Consider the following 24379-nt stretch of genomic DNA (forward strand, 5'->3'; position numbering starts at 1 on the left):
GCTGCCCAACCCCTGCTGCCACCCTCCCAGGGCCATCAGCCAAACTCCAGCAGGAAAAATCCCTGATGGAACAGAATTTTGTGGGGTTTTTAAATTTATTTTTTAAAGGTAGTTCTACTGAAGCCCCTGAGCCTCTGGATGAAGCTCAATTTCAAGACTACTTAAAAACCAGTTCTAACTTGGAATGAGCAAGTACAAAGAGCTTGCACATATTTTGTCTTCAAGACAGCTGCAACATTTGTGTTCCAAATATGGAATTTCATTCATTTGTCTCTTTGATAACACAAACAGGTCAGGGTTTTCAAATTGAGCATGAATGTGCAAGTACAGAAGGGTCTAGACTATACCATATATGAAATTTCCTAATTGTTTCATAACAGTCCTTTACTAGAAAAAAACTGATTTCAAAATCCTCTTTCTCAACACATGCTGGAGTGATCTCACACTCATGGATTTTCTTTCAATTTTCATCTTTCTTGTTTCTCATAAAATATGCACTGAAGTTTTCAAGGAAAACAACTACTTTGCAATAAAGACAGCTAATTGTTTTGATTTTTTTTAATTAGATGTTTTCATTCTTCAGTGAAAATTTTAATTTGAATTAAATTTTATAGCCCATCAATCTAGAGCAGATTCACAAGACTTAGGAAAATAGTTACCTTAGAAGAACAGCTACTGTGCATGCTCTATAATTGGTCTTCATCAAAATTGTCAACGATTTTTAATATGCAGTTACCACACAGATTAAAAGCTGTTAAAGTATGTCTCCATTTAAGAGGCCATCATTCCACAGTGTCATTATCTGCTATTAATATTTCAATTAGAGAGCATCACATGCTGCTTTGAAGAAATGTGCAACTACTCACAAGACAAGTCCCATTATTGATAATGCTGCAGGAGCATGACACAAACATCCTATTTTTGTTCCTACATTTAATTACCTTCTATAAATATCTTGCCAAAAATTTAAGGGATTAACTCCTTTCATATAAAAATATGCATCTGTGTTGACGAACACCTTCCAACCGTTCTGCTTCTAAGAAGGGAGGTGACAGCTACAGGAATTATACTGGCCCTTCTGCAGAGGCACTTCACAACCTCGCTCTTCAACCAGGTGTTCAAACAGGCTGATACATCACAGTGCACCCTGGCACTCCTTCTCAGGACATCAGCCAGAGCTACCAGCACTTTTCAGGCATCACTGGTACCATAAACAGGCTTCATGCCTGCTTTTTTTTCCACCTGACCAGAGGATTTAGCTCAAATGTTATGGCTCTGCAACAGCCAATTTGGTGTGCAATATTTTTCAAGGCATGATTTCTTTCTCTTTTCTGAGAATAAAAAAACCAAAAACACTTTCTTTGCTATAACAGATCTTATACTCTTATTTTCATCAAGCCAAGCTGATCATCAGTTTCCAGTAAAGCTGATACCTGGAGTACCTCTCAAAGGTAGGTCTAGCCAGGTAACAGTGACAGGACCAAATAAAATGGCCTGACATTTTGCCAGGGGAGGCTTAGATTACATATTAGGAACAGTTTTTTCACTGAAATGGTGAAAGCATTGGAACAGAATGCCCAGAGAATTGCTCAAAAAACATGGGGATGTGGCACTTAGAGACATGGTTTGCTGGTGAACATGATGGTGCTGGGTTTATGCTTGGACTTGATGATCTTGCAGTTCTCTTCCAACCTAAATTATCCTATGATTTTAAGCCAATAAACAGCGCTTTCATTCCACCCCACACTTAACAGCAAAAAGTTATAGCTGTGTTTAATTTCTGTTGGGTGCTAAATAATTAAAATTATTTGAATGAAGCTTTCTTTTTAAGAAGCATAAAGGAACTTAGCAATGTAAACATATCAAGGGGAGTAAAAAAAAGAGAACTTGAGGAATAAAAGCCCAAGAGCTTGTACTGGCTTGTTTGGCAGCTCTGTGCTGTTTCCAATACTTTTCTCTCTAGGCCTTTTTCCATAAATATACAAGGCACTTGAAACACATGTGTTACACTGTGCACTGACTGATAGGTGATTTGAAGGATATGACCCTAAAATGCAATTTCTATTCCAGACTCCAGCCTTACAACTCCATCAGCCCCCTGTAACACACGGAGTAAACAGCCAGCCCACTCACACTTGATTCTCTGGTGGGGCTTTGCCACCAGCTAGCATCTCTCCCAGAAAAAAATCCTGGTTATACAGAAGGTAAAAGGCGAACAGTTCCTTGCAAGAGAAAAGTGAGCCCCTGCCAATTCTGCAAGCTGCACCAGCAGCTTCTGTAGCCCTTACATCAGCATTTCTTTTGTTATTGTACTTGAAGCTTTGCAACTATCCACACAGAAAATCCAGCAGTGCTGAGGGTCACACCACCTTCATTTCAGCACAGCACTACCTCCCTCCCAAGGCATGCTAAGACATCTGGCCAACATGTCTGTGTCCTCATGCAGTCTGACCAGTGCTGCAGTCCCAGCAAAGCCCAATTGCTGTTTCAGGCAGTTACCAGCATTCCCTGTTTCACTTGGGGAAATAAAAAATATCATCTTACTGAATAAGCTGTTCTGCAAGTGCTGTCCTGCTAATCTTTGTGGTAACTTTATAGGGCAGTGCTTTGCCCAGCGTGGAGTACACCAGCACAGCCAGCCCCATGCAGGTTTATCCTGGAGGAGAGAAGTGTTCAAGTTAAAAACCAGTAGTTGCAGTCAAATGCGAGGCACATGGGAGCACTGTCAGAACAAAGAGGGACATCCAGAACAACTCACCAGGATGACATCACCTACACTCCTGCTACAGGAGTGACATTTCTCTAGGGAGCACAGGCACTTTGGCAGCCCTTTATTTACTTAGCCCTTTGTGTAGTTAAAAATGTCAGAGACTGGGCAGGAAGAAGAGGCCTCAGCATCTCCCCCTTCAAGCTGCCATGTGCCAAGCCAGAGGAGCACACTGCAAAGCCACTTTGACACGGACCCTGATGCCTTTGCAAGGAACAGATCACACCTGCAGAGAGGGTGCTAGCAGAACAGCCAGACACATGCTGTCCAGCAAGCCACACAGCCTCGGTTGCTGTCCCCACAACCCTCAGCAAAACCACGTGCTAGCCATGAGCCAGACCAAACTTGCAAAGATAACTTTGTTCTTTACAGCCAAGGGTGGCAGCTTGGATAAATCTGGACTGAAAAAGAGTGGACTTCATTGCTAAATTGCAATTATTTTCTATATACATATGTGGGTATGTATATGTTTTTTCTTCTTTAGGGAAGAAAACAAATACTTTGATAATTGGATTAGAATACTGGGAAAAAAATCATGGTTTTCACTTGTGCTAGAATATTTTATGACTAGCATTAATGAGTACATGTTCAGAAAAAAAATAAAATACTCTGAAAATTGATGTGGAAGAGATGTATATATATCAATATACAGTTGATAGCAAAAAACCCATTAAACATCATTATATTAGAGCATAAACTGTTAAGTTCATATGCCACCAAAATACAACCCTAACAGGGTCATGCTTAAGCTGAAGTCCGGGCTTCAACATTGCCCACCTATTTTGTTGTTTTACATCCTCTTTCTTGTATCTTCAAATATGCCTTTCCTCCTTGGAGTGCTGGACAACTACACATAATGTCTTTAATAGATAGACTCTGAAAAGGAACCCATGAGGACCACAGGAAGACATGAATACATGCCCAAAACCAAGTTCAAAGAACTCTGCATCTACTATGCACTACTAATGGCAGCGTTTGCAGCTCTTGACACTTGTTTCTGACTCAAATTAGTTGCTCTTCAAATATCTGTATCATATAATTAGGAAGTACAGCATCATCAAGAGAACATGGATTTTGCATTTCTTGACCTTTTTCCTACTAATTTTCAGCAGAGTATTTAATCTTAAAATTGTACACCATGAAATGTAGCGATTCCAGCTAGGACTGCACAAGTAAGACTGGCGTATATAGGTAGTGGTATTAATTAGCATGAAAACACTTCAGCTGGCAGATTAGGTGATATCTGTATTCACCTGGATGACTTTATTCATTAACAAGATGTTATTTTGGAAAAATATGTCCAAGAAAAGTCCTTGTACCTCAGCTATAAGAAGTGTTTCATAGTGCAAATGTCCCATTTCTAGTTACCAGTCAGTTATCTAGTTAGTTCTATCTTATATCCAATTGCCAGAAAGACAACAGTTACTGCTCTGCAGGCACTCTGTTCACTGGGATACATTCAGCAAAAAAATTACAAGCTTCATCACTCAGTCCTGGTCTGCAGAAAGTGTAGTGCCAGTAACGTTTTGTTTACGAAGTCCTTTCATTCTGTGTAATTCTTAGACTGTTGCAGATTTCATAAGCCATTTGCAGTGGTACCACTGAACTTTTTTTAAAGAATGAGGTCTGACTCCCAACTCCTCTGTAATTTCCTTAGTCGGGACTGGTTGACATGCTGTTAAAAAAATACTATCATACAGAAGTATTTGTTTCTGTTTTAAAAATAACCTTCCTGGAACAGAGTACACCTTGTGGGTTGGCTTTGCAAAGAATGCAGCCTTGGGGCCCTAATCAGCAATTTGGGTACAAATGGCTAACATGGAACATCACCTGCCTCCTGCTGCAGCACATCGCACCCGGGCAGCTGGAGCTGGCAATCAATCTCTTGCCCACAGGATAGCAGATAAAAGCTTAATCCCAAATTCATTGAACACTCATAAGGTTCATTAACTTCAGCTCCTGGTTTGTACATTTCCTCATGCCAGTGAAGTTCACATCCGAAGGTAACTCGGTGCAGAGCTGAGCAGGTGTTTAGTTATACCAACCATGTTACCAGCGTTACCAGTGTGTCAACAAGAAGAAAAACAAAGGTTTTAACTGTTCCGTCAAACTCCTCCTTCAGAAACAAGTCCAGTGAATTTTTTTGGTCCAATTTTCCTTTTTTGTTTCTTTACCTCTCCAGGATAATTTAAAATATTGAGCAATGTTAGCAATCATGGTTAGGCATTCCCTCAGACAGCAAAATGTCCATGACCCGGAAAGCATAGTCTGGCAGAAAACAGGCACACAACAAAAAGCAGAAATGTATCAGAGCCAAGCACTCTAACTCAGCTTTATACAACTCAGAGGGTGTTTTGGGTAGGATGAGGGATGTAATTTTCATGCCCATTTAATGTTCTGTGAAGTATCAAAGCTCTCCTAGCAGAGCACAGATATGATTAAATGAAAACAAATGTCATTATTTTATTACAAAACTATGTAACTTTATTTTTTCTTAAGAGCAACCCTGATGTGAAGCAAAACTTCCTTGCTTTTTTAGTTATCTGCTTTGGGAACTGCAGCCCTCAAATATATTCTTTCCTTGCTGGCAATATGCCCATTTGAATCTTGCTTTATTCCACCACATCTGCAGCTCTAATGCAGTACTTTATACAGTATGACAAAGCCACAAACCCAAAATCACTCTCTTTAATGACATCTGTAATTTAGAAACTTTGAGTGTGGATATACAACAGTTTTTATTCTTAAGTGCACAAATCTTGATCCTTGCCCAGTCTGTAAGGCAAAGCAAACATAATCATAGTAGCATAGGTATTGAAGTATTTCCTAAGAATGCATTGTTCAATGCATTAAACGTTTTACCACGACTGAGTTGAATCAAGAATCACACATCAGTGCCCATGGAACTTCAACACTACTGCAGCACTGCGCAAGGGAGCCCCAAGGAAAGCACTTGTGGCAGGACAGTACCTACATGGTCTAAGAAAACTGACTTATTACTTAGCTACTACAAAAATATCTCTAAAAATAACATCATGGGATCTACTACTTCCACCTGCCTTCCAGCCATGCAAAATGTTAGGAGGGTGCTTCAGCACTCACATCTAAACCAAACAAGACAAGGCTGTTGCACAAGGTTGTGCAACTTGTCTTACACAGGCAGACTCAGAGGTGGAGTCCACTCAAGGTCCTGCATAACTCAAGACCTTAATCCACCCAACTGCCCTGTCAGTAAAGCTCTTACATTCTTCAGTTGAGTTTCTACAATCTCCAGTGCCTTCAGCTGAAGTGTGGCTGAGTGGAATTTGGTTAAACAACTCTTTTTATGACGCAAAGGAACAATTACATTTTCTAGCTCATTTTCTTGAGTTGCAGCATCCTATCATTAGCACCAGAGATACTAAAGCTAACAGAATTTTCTCTATCACCTAAACAAGATCTTAGGCCAAATAGCCCCCAAAACTGCAGTAATTAAAAGACTGCAGAAGCTTGAATTTGCACAACCAGACATTGCTTGGCAGAGAGCTGACTTGAAGACAAAGACCATATATCCTTTGCAAAGATACCATCTGCCCATCGTTAGACTCAAATGCACAGATGGAATCCATCACTTGGCTCTGAAATCCATCACTGCTTCAGCTGCATGAGCAAAAAGCAAACACTCAACCTTCCACCTATAATAGTGTACCCCCATTTTCCTTCTTTCTTTTGTTCTAAATTAACAAAGGAACCTAAGTTCCTGTTTACTGAGGAAGATCCATGCAATAGAAATGCTCATTCACATCTACTGGAAATGTTGATTTTATGCTTGTAACAACTGAATCATTGAAACTGAAACATCTTACAAGCAGAATAATGACTAAGTAAAAGAGGGTTCTTTCACTTGTACCCTCATTGAAATACCATGGGTCTCATTCTATATTGCTATGATGCAGGTAAGGGCACAAAATGAGGTGGTTACATTTAAGCCTTTTACTCAGAATTTTACCTAAAAATGTAAATATTTACACTTCACATTCTCCCATATTTGGGCAAAATGCGGTTACAATTGCCTCTTTCAACAACAGAATAATTAAGCCTTCCAGTGTATGAATTGTGGGGGAAAATATTTCTCTTACTTCTGAAGTTCACCTACATTTGGGACTTAAAGTGTTCCAATAGCTTTTTTAGATAGAATAATTCTATGGTACTAACATTGGAAGCACGATGGAAGACAAAATGGACACATGTAAAATAAAAAATTTTACCGTGGTTTGCATCTCATACACAGTCCACCCAAAATATTTGAAGGATATTAAAAGAGACACACTTGTGATGCCAGCATTTTTAGAAGGTCTAAAGGCAGAGCATGCAAAATGGATTGCTTTTGGACATAAGGTCCCTAAATCAGTATTTAGAGACCTAAGTCAAGGAGTTAGTGCATAGACTCTGCAGACTCCTTTTAAGGTCACATTTTCTATCATTTTTATCTTAGACTAAATATAAATTAGTCCTGGTGTTTGAGAACTCATCACCCAGCAGTGTCACCTTCTGCACAATCTTCTTCTAGGGCCAATCAGCCCAGGGAAGAAGCAGAATCATGGCAAAAGCCCTGGCCCATCCCCTTCCTTCAGGCATGTGCAGACCAGAAAGCAGCCCCAGCAACACAAAAACACAGGGAAAACACTCTGGAGGAATCTGTTTTTCCTTCTGTGGAGCACAGCAACTTTCCTAAACAGCCTAGAGAAAAGGCAGAAGTGCAGCCAACAGATCAACTTTGCGCACGGAGCTGATCCCCTCACTGCAGGGAAGAGCTGTCTCTGGGATAAAATAAGAATGTTATCTTCCATCAGCTCTAGCATGCATTGCCAAAAAAGGCACAAAAAGCATATTGCAATGGTCTTAACAACTGACAAATAGTTTCATATATTATCTCTGAATTTATCTGTCTAAAAAGAACTGTGAAATCTTCGTGAACATTGATGAAGGGGAGGTGGGGTGGTGTGGGCAGAGCATGCACAAGGTGGTTTGTATACAAGACTACAGCAGAACTTATTTATGTGAGCACTTTAAGCCCACTTGGGTGTTGAGTCATACCTTCAGATACAACACACACAAGGTTGTGCTTTTCTCACTTCACTTCTCTGAGCAGGTACACAGGAATCTGTGATCAGCAATGCCAGTCTCATGCTCTCAAGACCATGGGGTAAACACTGTATTATGCTCAACCCACTAATCCTTGAAACCAGGCAGCAAATCATGAACAGTGCAGGTGAACTTCTGCCTGCATTCACCAAGGCTTGAAAACATGCAGGTCACATTCTCCTATTCTTACACCTGGAATACAAGAAGCACACAGCAAATAACACAGCAAAGAGCAGCACCAACATACTTGCTGCCTGCACAGGAAATACAGTGGGGCTTAGAATGAGGGACAAAAGGAATACACGCTCCACTCATCCACAAGACTGGCTTTCTCACCACAATGTTCACTCCCTTGGGACCAGACAGATTTATGATCAGTGGCAAGTTCTTGGACTGCATGTGAATGTTTATCTATGTAGATCAATGTGTGAAAATATCATCCAGAAACAGTCCCTTCAGCCCACATTCCCACAGGCTGGAGGCCAGGTCACAGCTTTAATCTCCCTTCTTCTCCAATAGCTCATTAATGAGAACTCTTCCCTGGCCATTTGGGAGTGCGGGAGTTTTTTGAAGTTAACAGAGCTCATTGCCAGCAGCATGTGAACACCAAGAAGTGTGTAAAACAATTGTTTTACAGCGTTCTTAAATGTCAGACTACAGGAAGGCCAGTCATTTAGCATTTTTAAATGCTATCAAGATTTTTGGACAGGAATTGAAGACTCCTGATAAAATTTCAGTGTTTTCCCTAGGACCCACTTCCTATCTGTTCCCATAAGTAAAGCAATTGCATTCCCCACATTTGTTATTACATTCCTTCTGTTCATATAAGTTTTGCTGTGTGCTCAAGAAACTTTTATTTGGTGCCAAAGCACTGAGTGCATCCCAAAGCACAAACTCACACCAAACAGCACTAACACCCATAACACAGAACTGTGCATTGCTTGCAAAGCACTTCATTTTTCTCTCTCACACACACACATCAGAAGGTCGTTTTTGAGATGAAGGTTTCCCTTGGAGCACTGCATTCACAATATGGGATGGGATGTTTCTGGCATGAGCTCTCCTGATGCTGACTTGACATCTTCCTTGTTATGACTGCAAATTCCTATCACTGTAAACCTAACTAATGACTCATGAGAGAAAAAGCAAACAGAAAAAGCAAAAAGAAAGAAAGGGAGAATGAAACCCTTTCAATTGCAGTGTCTGTAAACACAGCGACACACAAAATGTCTCAAATTTAAAAGAAAAGCAGTATCCACGGGAGAAATAAAAAATGGGTGAGTTTTTCATTTGTAACTGCAAGTATTTGGGGACAATGAACAGACAGAAAATTGTATGTAATCAAAGAAACTGCCTTTTTAAAAATAACCTTATTCTGCATTGTTTTGGGAAGCACTGTTGAACATGACATCATGCACATACAGCTATGGACAAAAACAGCCATATTTTCAGTGAACTAAGGAAAACAAAGGGCTTAATTCTCTACTGATATAGCCAAATTATGAGGCTATCACAAGCATTTACAGATGCACTTTAATTATCTCCTTCCTAAGAGTGTTAAAAAGGACACTTGTCACTTATCTCAAATGAAAATATCCCCTCCTGTCTCTTATACTTACAAATAGGACTGCCCCACTGCTTCTGATAGCTGAATCTTGGTGTACTTCTAACCATGGCATGTATTCCAGGAAAACCATTGTAAGTGTTATCCCCAAAATATCTATCAAATAGGAACAGAAGCTTTACTCTCTATATAAAATATTTATTTAAATGTCACAGAACACTCTTTTCTATGTCAGTATTAAACACATGACTATTTGAATAATCACAAAATTTCCCAGGCAGAGCTTCAGCCTATAGCACAAACCACTATTTTATTATGGTATTTACCTTAAACCCCTATCTAAGGCAAGCAGCACACATACTATTTCTACCCTGACATGTTAATTATGCCTTGGGCTCTGAGTGTAGTTTCCTAGCTGTGCTGAGCTCAAATCCCCAGCATATTCCCCTTACACAGGCAATTTTGGTCCCACTGAGCCGTGTGTCTCAGTGTACAGCACTGTGAGGACAGGAAGCACCAGCCCTGCCTTCTCACAGCATGGCACAGGTGCTGTAGCCCCCATGGACCTGGAATAAGAACCTAGTTTAAACTCTTTTTAAACTGAATTTTATCTGCTCTCAAACAAGTCTCTCTATAAGAGAAGAAGCTGGAGTTTGCCTCCCTACTGCTTCCACCCAGCATTCTGGCAGGACCAGGGAGAGAAGACAGGATGGATGACTTGGCAAACTCAAGTCACTGGAAATAAGTAATTTTGATGCAAGGAAACCAGCACACATGTGCAGCAGGTAATAGTCTTTTCAAAACCTGAAAAAAGTTACATCTGATCATCATTTCAAAGCACTGCAGATGGCAGCATCACTTCTGTGATCTTCTGGCAGCAAGATAAATCAATACCACTCAGTGTGGAAATGTCAGCAGAAATGCTCAAAATCTTAATATTTTAACAATTCCAAATTCTGAGGGACTCTTATTTGAAAATATTTGCTGCAACAGCCTTTGAATTTTAAAAAACATATAAATCCAATTGTATTTTTAAAACACATGGCAAGCTCAAAGACAGTGGTTAGTTTTTAATTTTTTCCATTTTTTTAATGTTAAACTCAGTTCCTTTGCGGCATTTTAACCCAACTGCAGGGCCACTGAAGGGCACTGCAACAATAAATACATATTTAATTGATTGTTATTGTTCAATCTAAAGGAAATTGTTTTGTATGTAAAAACAACAGCATTATAAACTGCAACTGAAGAGATGTTTTGAAATTAGTTTAAATAGTATCATTAAGACATGCTTTACTGATGTGCTCTTAAGGCAGACATAAAATGAAGCTGTATCTTCAAATTCTCTCTACAGCACCAAATGTTACTAAAAAAGCAAACGCAATTTCCATAATTTCCCTATGTTCCCTAAAAATGTTTTGAATTTAGCAGAACATTAATTTGGAGGAGATAAGGCAAGACAGACCACACAGTCTGGTCCAAAGGGAAAAAAAAGCCACAAAACTTAAGAGACCACAAGAGTCCTTTCAGCAGAACAAAAACAGTCTAGACTAGATTAACACCACCAAAAACCAGGATCACCAGATCTTCAGAAGGACACTCAGAAATTGAGACTGTCAAAAGGAGGATGGTGTGCAGACAATAAAAAGCAATTTTTCCAGCATGAAGTTTCCTTTATCCAGTTGTCATGGAGTATGTAAAATACACTACTTTTGTGTTCATAATCACACGTTTCCCCTCCTTCAGAAATGTCCTCAGGCAGCCCCTTCTTTTTAAAAATCAAGAACTAGACATGACTTTTTAAGTTTTCAGAAGTCCTATAAAATATTACAAATAATCAATTTGTGTTTCTTTTGCTTTTAATATTCCTGCATGCTTACAAATGCTCCTGTAAAGCTAATTGGACACCACGACATTGGTTAAAGAAAATGCTTGAAATTAATCTAACAGACCACTGCAACAGAAACTTAAAACTATACACCCTTTCCATAAATAATACAGAACTTTATTGCCCTCCTTTAAACCAAATCACTTCAGACATTGTTTGCTGGAAAAAATTCACCTTTTCAACTTCAGTATGGTTCAGGATTTTTTCTTTTGTCTTCTCATAATCCCTGATGGCAGAGGGAGGTGAAATTTGTGCAAGAGTTGGTCAGAAACCCAAAACTCCCTTTAGTTATATTGTTACCCCAAGAAACCTCACCTAGCCCACTGAGGTTTAATCCTGAATTGGCAATACCTAGTTGGTGACAAGGGCAATTCTTCTTTTGACACAGAGTACATACTTTGAGAGCCTGTTAAAATTCACTTTTTCAGCATGAAAGTACTCAAAAGCTGAAGGTTGTTCCTCTATTGCCCCTCCAAAAAGATGTCTCAGCTGTACTGAAGGGAAAAGGAAACGTTAGGCTGTGGATTTAAGAAGCTGTCAAGAAACACAAACATAAAGTTGACTTAATAGCATTATTAGGAAATTGTTCTGGGCCCACCCTTAGCAGCAACATGAGGGTTAACTCAAGTTGTAGCAATATTTAAAACAGCTCTGCAATTTTCCTTCTCCACCCAACCAAACAACAGAAAATCTTGTCAATAAATGAAAAACACCACACGTATTTAAGTGAGAGAAACCATCTAAACTTCCAACATTTTTCATCCTCATTTTTTTTAATCCAAAAGATTTGTACAGCATTTTTAAAAAATAACTTACAGGATCAAAAGGAAAATAAATGCATAGCTTTAAATCCTCAGAATACAACCTCCCCCTATTGCGGAAGAGTTCAGTCATAAAGTGCTGTAGATATGACCACACATCAGACAGATAATCTAGTAACTAACTTATTTTTCTGATTTATTTAACAATATTCCAGGTTTAGAACATTAAATAAAAAAATCTCACAGACAATGGGTAAGACTAACAATGGTTTTGCTCTTTTTCTTCTCGTTTTTTTCAAAGAATGCTGAGACACATCAATTGAACCACCTACAATTTTATTTTGGATACCAAAAAATAAAAAGAAGCTGGAAGAAAGAGAGCAGTGCATTGCACTGATCTCAGTAAAATTTCTTGTAAGCGTCACTGGTTCTTTTCAGCCCTAGGAGGATGAAGAAGGATACAATGCTGCCAACAGGGGAAGGGCAAGTCCAGACTAAGGGTGCTCTGGGCTTTGCCTTGATTGTGAGGGCACAGCTTTAAATTATGCTCATGTAAGACAAGATCCACACACTTCACACCAGCATTTGTGCAGGTCCTGGAGGGAGGGCTTGCAGTGGTGGTAGCAGCTCCTGCAAGTGATGGCCACAAAAACCAAGAGCTCTTCCTGGCAGACTGCTGGGGTGTCACAGGAGCTCAGGTATCTCACTCCCTTCCATAATTTGATTTTGTTGCCCTCACAGATAGCAGACTTACTTGTGGAATTTTAGGCCAAGCCTGCATTTTGTGCCTTGGGCAAACATATACACCTCTTCAGTGGACATGGAGAGTAGCAACATTCAACAGGATGCACAGTGCATGTACTTTGTACAAGTGCAAATCAGTTTTCAGGGGGCTGGAAAGTGAAACCCCAGGCTTACTAACAGCCAAACACAGCACCACTTGCTAACTGCATTTTTCCCAGGCTTAAACATTTTTCTTTATGTAGTTGCAAGTACTTACTCCACTGTTCCTTCAGCCTAACCTCTGTCCTTTCTCCTCACTCACCCATCCCTTCCCACCACCTACAAAGAACACAGAGGCCTCAAACTTCCAAAAATTATTAAACCAAACCATAAACAAACCATTTGGCAATAGATTCAATTCCATCACCATTCCCATTTTTGTATGTTCCTGCTGTCTGTGCTCTTTTTAAAACCCAATGTCCACAGGTGTCATTGTGATGAAAAAACCCCAACTTTCTTCCTCCAGAACAGTAACACACAGATATTGCTCAACATAGTTGTAGACTGACAGTGAGGTGGGGGGGGTGAAACACCAGTAACAGAAATAAAACCCCAAGCAAACCTTGATTGTAACTGGAAAATGCCAACAGTTCTCCACTGCAGCTCAGAAAAAGAACCTGGTGCATCCTATTTTGTGTCTAGGGTGAACTCTGATCCTGTTTATGACCTGCAGTATTTCATAAGACATTGGGGGCGGGGGGGGGGGTGTCAGGTTGGTTTCCTTTCTTTTTTCTTGTTTGTCAAGTTCTCAAAGGGGCTTAAAACACTTATGCTGAGAGACACAAAGGGAGTAGTTACAATACACAACTAATCGGAAACAGTACTCAAACATTACACAGGACAGGACTGAAGTCCACTCTACAAACTGAATTAAAAAGAGACAGGTGAAAAAAGATTGTAAGTGCTAACATAACAAAAAAAAATTAAAGATTCACTAAATACATGTGAGGAAATTCAGGGGTCCCCTTCTTTTAAATATATTTACATAATATTAAAGCTTTTTATTTTGCTTTTCTTGCCAACAAAATTTTCAAGCTACCCTGGGCAAAGTCCCCGTTAAGTGAAGAGGTTATGGAGTTTATAACATAGACAAACCAGTAGACCAGTAGCCTGTAGACGTCTCCCTGCCCTCTCCCCCTCCCTCCCTTACCAAAGGCCTGATGCCTTGCCTGCTACACACTATGCCATGGCATCAGCCATGGCATCAGCACAAGGTGAAGGTAACACAGCACTGCCTCGACCCCACACTTGGTTCCCACTTTGCAAAAACACAAGAGACTACAATCAGGTCTTGCTTAGACACAAAGCAAAACAAACAAAAAAACAATTTTGCCATTTAGCTGCAGTTAAATGGTAAAACTGGACTAATGTGGACACAGCAATACCAGTTTAAGTGTTCATACCATTTACACTGCACTGGAAAGGAAAATAAATTATCGTGGTATAAATGCATCCACACTACAGCCTATGCCAGCACAGTATCAGTTAAAATAATAACACATCAGTCCCCTAACCAACATAATTGTACCAGCTGTACTTTACTAGCATAGACCAGACCTAAGACATGAGGTAGTGAAAATTAGGCTCAAGATCTTTTTTCATTCCATAGCAACAATATATTCTAAAAATATTAACTGCTCAGACCTATGGATTTTAAAAACATTTTAAAATCCAAAATTTAAAGCTAGCATCCTGAGTCACACAGGATTTACAAATGGAGGCATACATTTAAAAAAACTTCCTCAAGGTCCTAACTCAGGAAAATAATTTTATGATAGAAAGCACATAAGCATGTGTTTGTCTCCCACTGAAACAAGTGGAAAGGAAGCACATGGATAAGTGCTTTCTGAAATCTGGGCCACAGTCAAAAATCACGATCTTTGTAGAATTTATTTCCTCATTCATTTCAGTGCTGTTTGATCACAAGTCATTCATGTTTTAAGACAGTGGGAAAAACACAGACAGTGGAAGCTAAATCAAGTTTGTTACAACTGTTCAATATTTACAGCATTCATAGCATACAACAGAAGAATTTTTGGTAACTTAAGACAAATACCTCTTTTCTTTGTCATTAAATGTACCGCAGCAGTCCTGTTAAACAAACCCACTGTCTCGAATATTAAAGAAACTGTTGTTTATGTTTACCGAGTCATTTAAATTAAAAATCTGTTCCTGTTCCAAACCCCACTCTCCTTCATCTTCGTCCTCCGGTTCTGCCTCAGACCCATTACGACTGTTTTCATACAAAAAGATCTGCTCATCCACGTGAGCTGGGGCTAACCGGTTTCTCTTTGCACTCACAACATTAGCAGAAGAACCAAAAAGGCGTTCAGGGAAGACCCTTGTGGCCAGGATACACCAGTATTTTTGAAGAACCTTTGGTAAAACTGGAAAGAGTGCTAATCTGTCAGACCACCACTTCAATGGGTCTTCATTCAAACCCAGGACCTTTTGTGACTTGAAGTTGCTCAACTCCTCAACGATTTGAGCATGCCATTCCTCCTGGTCTTCCACGCCTCCTGTCTGGCAAAAGATCTCTGCAAGCATGTTGTTAATGACACTGGTAGGAGGAGGAGTAGAGGAGATGATGATTTTTTTCATAGGGGGCTCTTCTGAAACAGAGAAGAATTTCTCCTCAGTTCTAAAACTATTTTCTTTTACTTTCTCCAGCAGGCTTTTTGCTTCTTCCACCACTCTGTTTTCCACCTGCTGCCTCTCAAAGGCTGAAAGAAAAGGCAGTTTCTTGTAGCGGGGATCTAAGAAAGTTGCAACATTGAGAAACATGTCTATCTCAGGTGTGTGCTGGTAGGTGGTTGACAACTCTTTAGCAATCACCTCCTTTGCCATGCTGATTTCTTTCAAATCGTTCTCTTTGATGTTCAGAGTGGTATTCAGAAGCATGTGGAGAAGTGGCTTTACCATACTTATCGTCGGGTACTTTGAAGCAGACATCATCTCTGCAACCTGCTTGAAAGGCTGGAGCAGCTCCACCAGCCCTTCGATTGTATTCCACTCACTGGATTCCAGCATGAGGTGGTGGTTGTTGCTGTCCTCCACGAGAACAGCCGCAATGACAAACTGCTGCTCCTTGAGGCGCTGCAGCATAGCGAGCGTGCTTCCCCACCAGGAAACACGGTCGCTTACCAGCATGCAGTGGAGAATATTCTGCTGCTTCTGTTTTTCGCTCAGCATGTACATTGCGACTGTAGACTGCTGAAAATACTCCACCAGCTTTCGACACCTGGCAAGAAGGTTGCAGAGTTTGGGGAGCTGAAAAGCTTGTTGTATTCCTGCATTAAAAGTGTGCCCCAAACAAGGCATCTGTACGGGAATATCTAAGAGAGAGCAAGCTTTTACAATGTCTTTACTGTAATCTGTTGTAGCACCAAAGACTTTTGTATTGATCCCCCATTCAATGAATGTTTCATAAAGGACTCGTGTAATGGTCTCTGCAGTGTTATCCTCCGGTACTTCGAACGTTTTCAAACAGCGCGAGTTCACAGCCAGGCAGTTGGCAGGACTGCTGCTGAGAAAGTGAACTGCCACAGTTACATACGACCTGTTCTGGTTTTCACTCCTCCACATGTCTGTGGATATGCCACACCAGAGAACCTCAGTGAGCTCTTTCAGCACAATTTCTCTAATAGCACTGTACTTTTCAGGAATTGCTTTTGTACAGAAGTACTTCCGGCTCGGAAGTTCATACCTGGGGTCTGCCGTTCGCAAGAGGGCCTTGAAGGTAGGTTCATCCACGATGGAGGCTGGATACATGCCCTCGCAAATTAAGCTGATGACTGCAGATGTCAGTTCCTGATGTTTTTTGTTTTCGTAGTTCTGGTAGGTCTTCATGATGAGGCTATCTTGAACAACCTGCTGCGATGACTCCGGCTTGATTTTTGAAAATGCTGTGGCAAAGGCTTCCCTCATTTGCTCAGTGTTGCTTTTCACAAACTCACAGAATTCATCAGGGTGATTTTTCTCAAGGTGGTAGGAAAGGTTGGATGTGTTTCCTGAATAGGCAATCTGTGCCATGCAAATACGGCAGTAGATCTTCTTCCACTGTAATATGCATCCTTCTGCATTGGTATCAAACCCAAAGTACTTCCACACTTTACTCTTTGCTCTCGGGTGAGCCACTAACTTTAGGTCTGATGGGGAACCTTCTAAACTTTTATTCTCCATTGCTTCTTGGCCACCGTCCCACCTTTTGATCCTTCACTCATTAATGAGTACCTGATAAAGGCAGTAAGATAAAGATACAATGAGAAAGCACAAGTTTGACCACACTCAACTATGTGAAATCAGCGTTTCTGTATCAAGAAACCTACTCACTAATTACATTTGCAAAATTAAAGATGAAATTTGCAGCAAGTGTGACCTATAAGAAGCCCACTGGATTGTCAAAAATTAAAAGGGGTTTTAATACATCCCATTCTTCTGTGAAACTGAGCTAGAACACCAGAGTAAATATTTTTTTTCTGGAATTTCATAATTCTGGGTAGAGAAAGCATAAGTACCACCACAGACTTGATAAATTACTGTCACAAGAACTGGTCATCTGCTATAGCATTTTCCTGCCTCTTAAGTTAGAGCTAGACTAACATCCTCTTGCCAAAGAATTACTGAACTGTTTTTGCTGTTAACATTTATTTCAACTGAAACCTGATAGTGAAGGAGCAAAGGTTTTCTTGTTTATTTTAAAAGAAGTTTTGCAAGCCTGATCTAACTGTTCCAGCTTTCACTTTAAAAGTATCATAAAAAAATCTGTGATGCAAATTATGGCAATAATCTGTTCCTCTCAAATGTAAAGATGTTTTCTGACTGAAATAAAAGGAAAAGGAGGTTGAACCTACATGCAGATCAACAATACGTGTCTGACACCTTTCCTGTCCTTCTCTTTCTGAAATCAAAGTCATCTCCTGAAGTACTAGCTCACATTTGTGGTTCCTGGAACACTAGTACATTATAATCACAGGAAAAGCAGACAGGGAAGCACTAATAATTGTTATTATCCACATCAGCTGGAAAATAATTTTGCAGCACTTTCTTCAAAAGGCTACAGAAGCTGGGAGGGGATGACACTAGAGATGAGTATGGTGATAAGGCAAGACTTGGCAATCTATACCTTGATATCTGCACAGGAAAACACTTCTTGTGCAGTCACATGCAAGTGCTACTTGAGGCCTACAATGCCTCTGTGAACAGTGCTGGCAGCTGGCAGCCACCAAAGCTGAAATCACTACACCAAAAAGCCAAGTCACAGCACAACACGATTGCACTGACACTTCTCTATTTCTTCCACTCCACTGTGACAGCAACAAGCCCTTTTCCAGGGCCTTGGCCAGCACTGAGAAGGCAGGCATTAGTTAGACAAGGATGCAGCTTCCTTCACAAAAATCCAGAGCAAGAGAACAGGAGAGGAACATAAGGAGTGTCAGACTGAAAACAACAGCACTGCTACTTCTCTGCTGCTCAGGAGCTGCACCTGTGCCCAAGCCAAGAAATCCTCAGGTGGTAAGACTGGCTGGTTAGGGCAGGAAGGAACAATCTGACTTTTTCATATTGCTGCAAGGGAATATTAAAAAGAAAAAAATAAATAAAAGCATGTGTGCAAGCTTCTCTGGTGTGCTTTCTACTGCTGGAGAACATTCACAAGAAAAGACAAGTTTTCTCTCTAAACTGCAGCTGGTATTTTGCAACATTTTCTGAATGCCCCGAATGGAAAACCAAAGACAGGTTAACTGATACTAAACATGCTTATCTAAACACAACTGTTTGTTTAGAAGCAGAATGAGAGATGCAGGGCAAGCATTTTATTGGATTTGTTCTGAAGATTTACTTCTGGGTGTAGACACTTTGCATTTTTTCCTGAGGGAGGGGCAAAGTTCTGCCTACTAGCATGCCTTCTACTGTGATTCATTCAGTGCCTTTAAGTTGCCAGGATAAACTATTGATTCAACATGGTAATGCTGCCTAATTCCAAACATGTGCATATCAACAGCACCAAGGTATGCAATCCCACAAAAACGGATGATTTTGAAAGACCAAGTGGTGTAATGTGTAATGAGGTAACCCTGCCATGCTATCAGATAGTGCACTGACACATCATATTGATACATATTATCATAGCCTTTAGATTCCTCTGTTTCAATCCATGACATGGTGTCTCGAGGAAGCACAGAAGTTCATGGCATTTCATTAAATCTTACAGCTACCCCTGCAGTTTACCTGGCAATTCCTGAAAGTAAGGAGGAAGGCACTGAAATAAAAGCGCTGATGCATCTTTAATGTTCAAAATTAGTATGACGCACCTTGGATCATAAAAAGTTCATCACCAACTGACAAAGCAGAAGGTTTTTCAGAGTATAGGAGTGTTACAGACTCACCCCACTCCTCATTCTTATGTATGTCACAGCTTTGCCTTCATTTTGTGATGTATCAGGCACTTGGCAATAGTGGCCCAGAGCAGCACTGCCACAGCTAAGGATATGCCAGTATAATACAGCCTTTAGTAGCAGCTCAAATATAAACTGCTCATCATGCCTGCCTCTCATAGAGTGTTATACAGCATAACTAGCATTATGAACACAAACACAAACCCCACACCTCTCATTTTACTCCAGGAAGAGGTAAACTTCACTTTCAGAAAAACAGTGTTCATAGTCTAGTCCTGGCAAAAGCAACAGCAACCCTGAATTCTTACCCACACAACAGCACCTTGGAGAAGCTGCTGTTTCTTTCCCTTGCCTTCTCCATGCATCACCACCAACCAGTACCAGGACAGAGGTTTCTAAGAGCCTGCAGAGAGGATCCCTGGCTGGCTTTGCAGCAAACTCTGCTGCCACAGGAGGAGGAAGAGTCCAGACTTTCTGTCCCTAGCACCTCATCCCTGCTGTTCTGGGGGTAGACTATGCTGTCTCCTTACACCTCTCAGACTCCCTGTCTCATTCTCCTAACATAAACACATGACTTCCCTCTCCAGGGCAGGCCTTGGGCCAAAATATCAGTGCTAGTGGTGGCTTGTGTCGTGGAAGGTAGCCGTGCTACCCTTGCAGGCAGGGCTCAGTTTCCCCACTGGCAAAGAAAATTGGTTCAAAACCCACACGACAGTCACTTGGATTGTGAAACCAAGCACCGGGATGTGAGGGAACGTGGGGGGGCAGACACCCTGCAACCTTTGTTCTACCTCCTTGTGCATGAACAGCAATGGCACCCTGTGGGTATCCCTGTCCCACAACCTTTGCCTCAGTCACCAGAGGGGCAATCATAAAGTGATTCCTCATTCCGAAACTAACTTAATGACTCTTTTAGGGGCATGCGTGGGGAGAGAGTTTAACTGCTTGATGTAACTGCATTTTTGCCTGCCATCAATCCTTTCTATCTGGTCATTTCCTTATCCACCTCTGGATGATTTACTATCAGGAGCTCACACAGCTTTGAGCAGGAAGTGCTCAGGCTCCCACTACGCTTTAGTCACATAAAGTAAGAGACCTCAAAATATGAATCAAAATTAAGAGATGCATGATCCTAAATCAACATTTCACAATTAACTGTAAAGAAACTTGGTATAAATGTGGACACTGAGTAACTAAAAATTGAGGAAATTAAAAAAATGTATGAAATTTCAACCACTTTTAAGAAGGAGTCACCTTTAAGATCTCCTTAACTTAATCCATATAATCACCTTCTTCAGATACAGTTTTCTACACATTACAGGTTCCAAATTTAACTACAAAGACTTTCAAAGTACTACATAACATTCAGGATTTAGATTTGCTCTACTAAATTTCAGTGAAATATGTATAGTAGAAGAAAAAATGTAGGAGAAAGATGCCAAATAAATTTCTTGAGGAGCTTTTAATTATATGAACCATTTTTCTTATTGGTAGGATGACTTTTGATGATCACATTTCCACTGGTAATATCCTGGTGTCACAATTAATACTGGTTTATCTTTTATCAATCCACTGATTAGATTTGTGTTCTTAAAAAGCTGTTTTAATCAGGAACTTTAGTCATTCAAGGCTTTTTTCCTCCCTCCAATTAACTAAGATTAAGCACTGTAAAAAAGTCCAAACAGTAATTTCTAAGAAAACTATTAATAGTTTAAACCACTGAACACTAAAACTACATATTAGCAGTTATACTGTTTATGCAATTAGTACTTGGAGAAGTATTTTTAAGTTTAACTTAAGTTCCCCTTTATTTCTGCACTTTCCTCTATGCCGATTTTAGTTAGCGAAGCAATCGCTAACTGCACACCCTGTTTGTAGTCTCAGCTCTATATTTTCCTTCCCCGAGCTTCAAGATCAGAATTTCAGCTCAACTTCCCTACTCTGTGTTGAGGTGGGGGACATTCACTTGAATAGAGAATGTTATTATTTTTTCAGTTTGCAAGTCAAAACAATTACCAGGTTTTTGCACTGAACCTAGATTTCAGAGCTCAAACTCTTTCCCCCAAAAAAATATCTTCAATTCCATCTATAAAAAATCAGATGAACTCCAGTAGGATGTGAAAGAACACATGGGTCACTTTTAAAAGCACATGTGCCAAGAGCATGCAACTCTTGAGTTAGGGTAAGGAAAAATAAAAGTGAAACTAGTTTTGTTTACTTGGATTAAAATCCTGAGTCCTTCTTCACAAGAAGGATAAGAAAGCAAGATTTTCTTGGAAAATTCAGAGGCAGAAGGGCTGCATTCAGACCAGAACCTTTTACTCATCCACTGAGCTAAAGGACAAGCCAGAAGATCATCTCTCTCTTTTAAATCTTCAAGTGAGATTTGCAGTGCTGTTGCACAGAGTGGGAACTCTGATATGGAAAATGGGGCCAAGGAAGACAGGATCAGAGGAATGGCTACCTCTGCCTCCCCGTCCTGTCTGTCCCAGCTCCCCTTTGCTACTCCAAGCTCTCCCGAGGAAAGCACCCTGACAATAAAATGCCTGTACTTGTGAGAGTTACGGACACCCCTTAGAAAAGATACAGAAAATTTTAAACATACACACCTTCCTAGATTACTGTCTGAAAAAGGTACCCCGGGTTTTCTTACAGGAATTGTAGTTTACTGATCCAAGATTGTTCTAACAACACTTTTGCTTTTTGTTACACTGACATCACTATTTTGAAGTTATTATGGAAACGAGGTATCTGGGTAAAAAGGCTCCAGTTGTTAAGGTGAATAATTTCTTTAAGCAATGGCTGGACACAGCGAGTGAAACCAAGGCAGCAGGTAACTGCCAAGAGGGAACTGCGTGCAAACAACTAGCTGAGGAGGAAACCACTTGTCCTTGGGAAAAAAATTCACAAGTTAGGGTTCAAAGAAAACTTTTCACATCTGTCAAATCTGCCTTGGTCCCACTTGGTAAGTGACATTTCCTGGGTTGGATCTTCATTGCCTTCCTCTGGCATTTCCAAATTCAACAGTTTTTTTTCACTAGCAGCAAAGAGCAGAGTGCAACAAAACACTGGGTCACATTTTCATCATGCTGTTTCTCTGTGGTTCAAAAAAAGATTTGGAAAGTGTTACACACCCTAGGCAAAATACCCAAATTTCCTCTGCCAAGAAACGCTAATGCTAGAAAAATGTTCAGATGACTTCAAACCATATGCGCATCTGCCCTTTTTGTCACCAGGGTCCTCTCGTTTGTTTGCGGGTTTCATTGCTGCCTTTTGAGAATAAGGAAGGGAATCCCAACAGAAGAATCAGGAATGAAAAAAAAGTACACAAAACACTACCCAAGGATGCGACGTGTGACAAGATGAACAAATAAGCTCCTATTGTGCGGTGTACTTATTCTGTCTCCTTCCCAGTACTTCAGTATTGTCTATGCCAATATCCTCATCTGCCTGAACTCCTTACTGAAACACTAGGCCCTCTCAATATTACTTTTTTTATGGTTCCTCTGGTTAAAACTAGCTACAGGGCCACAAAGGCTTACTTGCTGAAAAGGAGAGAAAGTTAAAGGCATGGACTTCAATGCAGCTGTATTGTCAGCTCTGATGATAACCTACAACATCTGCCTGAATTCATAGTTTGCTCTTAGTTTATAAATTCAGAAACATTTTATTCTTCAAGAGTAATGCAAGCAGATCGTTGTTTTTTTCTGACAAACTCAAAGTTTCCCACAAGTCAGCATTGAACACACTGTTGATCCAAATCAGAAAAGTGCAAAAATTTAACTTCTTAAACCAACGACTAATCTGAAGTCCCTTAGAAAAAACTACAAGTGTCACTCACTTGTCAGCTTAAAGGCTGTCATCGAGTGTCAGCCGGTATCAAATACTAAGCTTCTGGAGCACAGGTACGTTCCGCTCCCGGAGCAGCCGGGACAGGGAAGCCGAAGCGGCGGTCCCGGCCGCCCCGGTGCGGTGGGGGCACAGCGGGCGGCGGCAGCAGGAGCGCCCGGGCCGGGGGAGGCTGCTCGCCGCTACCCGCCTTCCAAGCACCTACCTGGGCTGAGGGAGGGAGCGCCCGCGCGGCTCTGAGCCGAGGTCTCAGGAGACACTGTCAGAGAGCCAAAGAGAGCAAGAAGAGGAGCAGGGACCCCCGGACCACGGAACCCCCACACCGCCTCCCGAGGCCACAAGTCAGGCCGGCGTGCAGCCAGGCGCCCGTCCCGGGCCCGGCCCCCCGCCCCGCCCCGCGTCCGGGGCGGCCGCGGCCCGGGGGCCGGACGGGGCGGTGGGGCCGGGGCCTGGCGCCGGCAGCGAGGGCGGGGTGCGGCGGGGGCGGGGAGGGCGCCCCGCCAGTCGCAGCCCCCTCGGGACCGCTGCCCTCGGGCAGCTCGGCGGGTCCTGCTCAGCCAGCGAAGGGGAGCAGGGGAGGAGTCCGGCGGCAGCGCCCGTGCCGGGGCCGCCGCGGTGCCTCAGCCCCTGCCCCGCTTCGGGGGATGGGGCACCCCCACGCTATAGCCAAGGTCGCGGGTGCCCTGCCCTGTTCTCTCCTTGCCCCTGTCCGGCCGCTCCCGGCTGGGCCGCGCGTTCTCGGCCCCAGGGCCCCGAACTGCCGCCTGCCCGTGGTGCGTGGGGGGAGGCGCGGCAAACTTTCCCCTCTGCGCGGCGGGGGCTGCCGCCCCCCGGCCCGGAGCCGCCCCGCCCCGCGGCGCCGGCTGCGGTGCTCACCTGAGGCCGGGGCGCACCGCGGCTGGAAGCGGCGGCGCAGCTGGTGCAGGATGACGCGGAGGCCGATGCAGTACACCCGGAGCAAGGGCACCAGCGCAGACAATAGCGACATGGCCGCCTCCCGCCCCGCGGCGGCAGCGGGCTCGGGGCGCGGCGGGGAAGGCACCGGGCGAGCAGGCGGCCGGCGCAGTGTTTCCGCCGGGCCGGGCCGGGCCGGGGGGCGCGGCGCGGCCCCCACCCACCCACGGAAGGGAAAGCGCCGCCGCTGTCACAGCAGCGCCCGGGCTCGCCGCGGCTCCCGCCCTTCTGGGCATGTGCGGTGGCGGGGGAAGGGAAGGGAAGGGGCGGCGGCGGGCGGACCGGCCTCGGCGGCGG

At 42.2% G+C, this 24379-nt stretch overlaps 2 protein-coding genes across 3 annotated transcripts in view; both read right to left on the reverse strand.

Moving 5' to 3' along the window:
* DHRSX (dehydrogenase/reductase X-linked) overlaps positions 1-24138 on the reverse strand; it is a 162837-nt gene extending 138699 nt beyond the window's left edge. The window contains exon 1 of the mRNA XM_064408248.1: positions 24005-24138. Coding sequence (XP_064264318.1) covers positions 24005-24116 — 112 coding nt within the window. The 5' untranslated portion in view covers positions 24117-24138. The remainder of the gene's footprint in view (positions 1-24004) is intronic.
* Positions 11294-24143, reverse strand: ZBED1 (zinc finger BED-type containing 1). Of its 2 annotated transcripts, none has more exons than XM_064408246.1 (2): positions 24005-24143; positions 11294-17117 (listed from the first exon to the last, which is right to left on the reverse strand). In XM_064408246.1, exon 2 carries the CDS (start codon positions 17064-17066, stop codon positions 14979-14981), a length of 2088 nt encoding a protein of 695 aa, XP_064264316.1. In that variant the 5' UTR covers positions 17067-17117; positions 24005-24143; the 3' UTR covers positions 11294-14978. The 2 variants fall into 2 exon arrangements, with proteins under 2 accessions (XP_064264316.1, XP_064264317.1); XM_064408247.1 differs by lacking the exon at positions 24005-24143 and adding an exon at positions 23334-23470.
* Positions 24144-24379: the final 236 nt, after the last annotated feature.

Source organism: Passer domesticus, chromosome 2 (assembly GCF_036417665.1).
Source record: "Passer domesticus isolate bPasDom1 chromosome 2, bPasDom1.hap1, whole genome shotgun sequence".
In the NCBI taxonomy this organism is placed as follows: Eukaryota; Metazoa; Chordata; class Aves; order Passeriformes; family Passeridae; genus Passer; species Passer domesticus.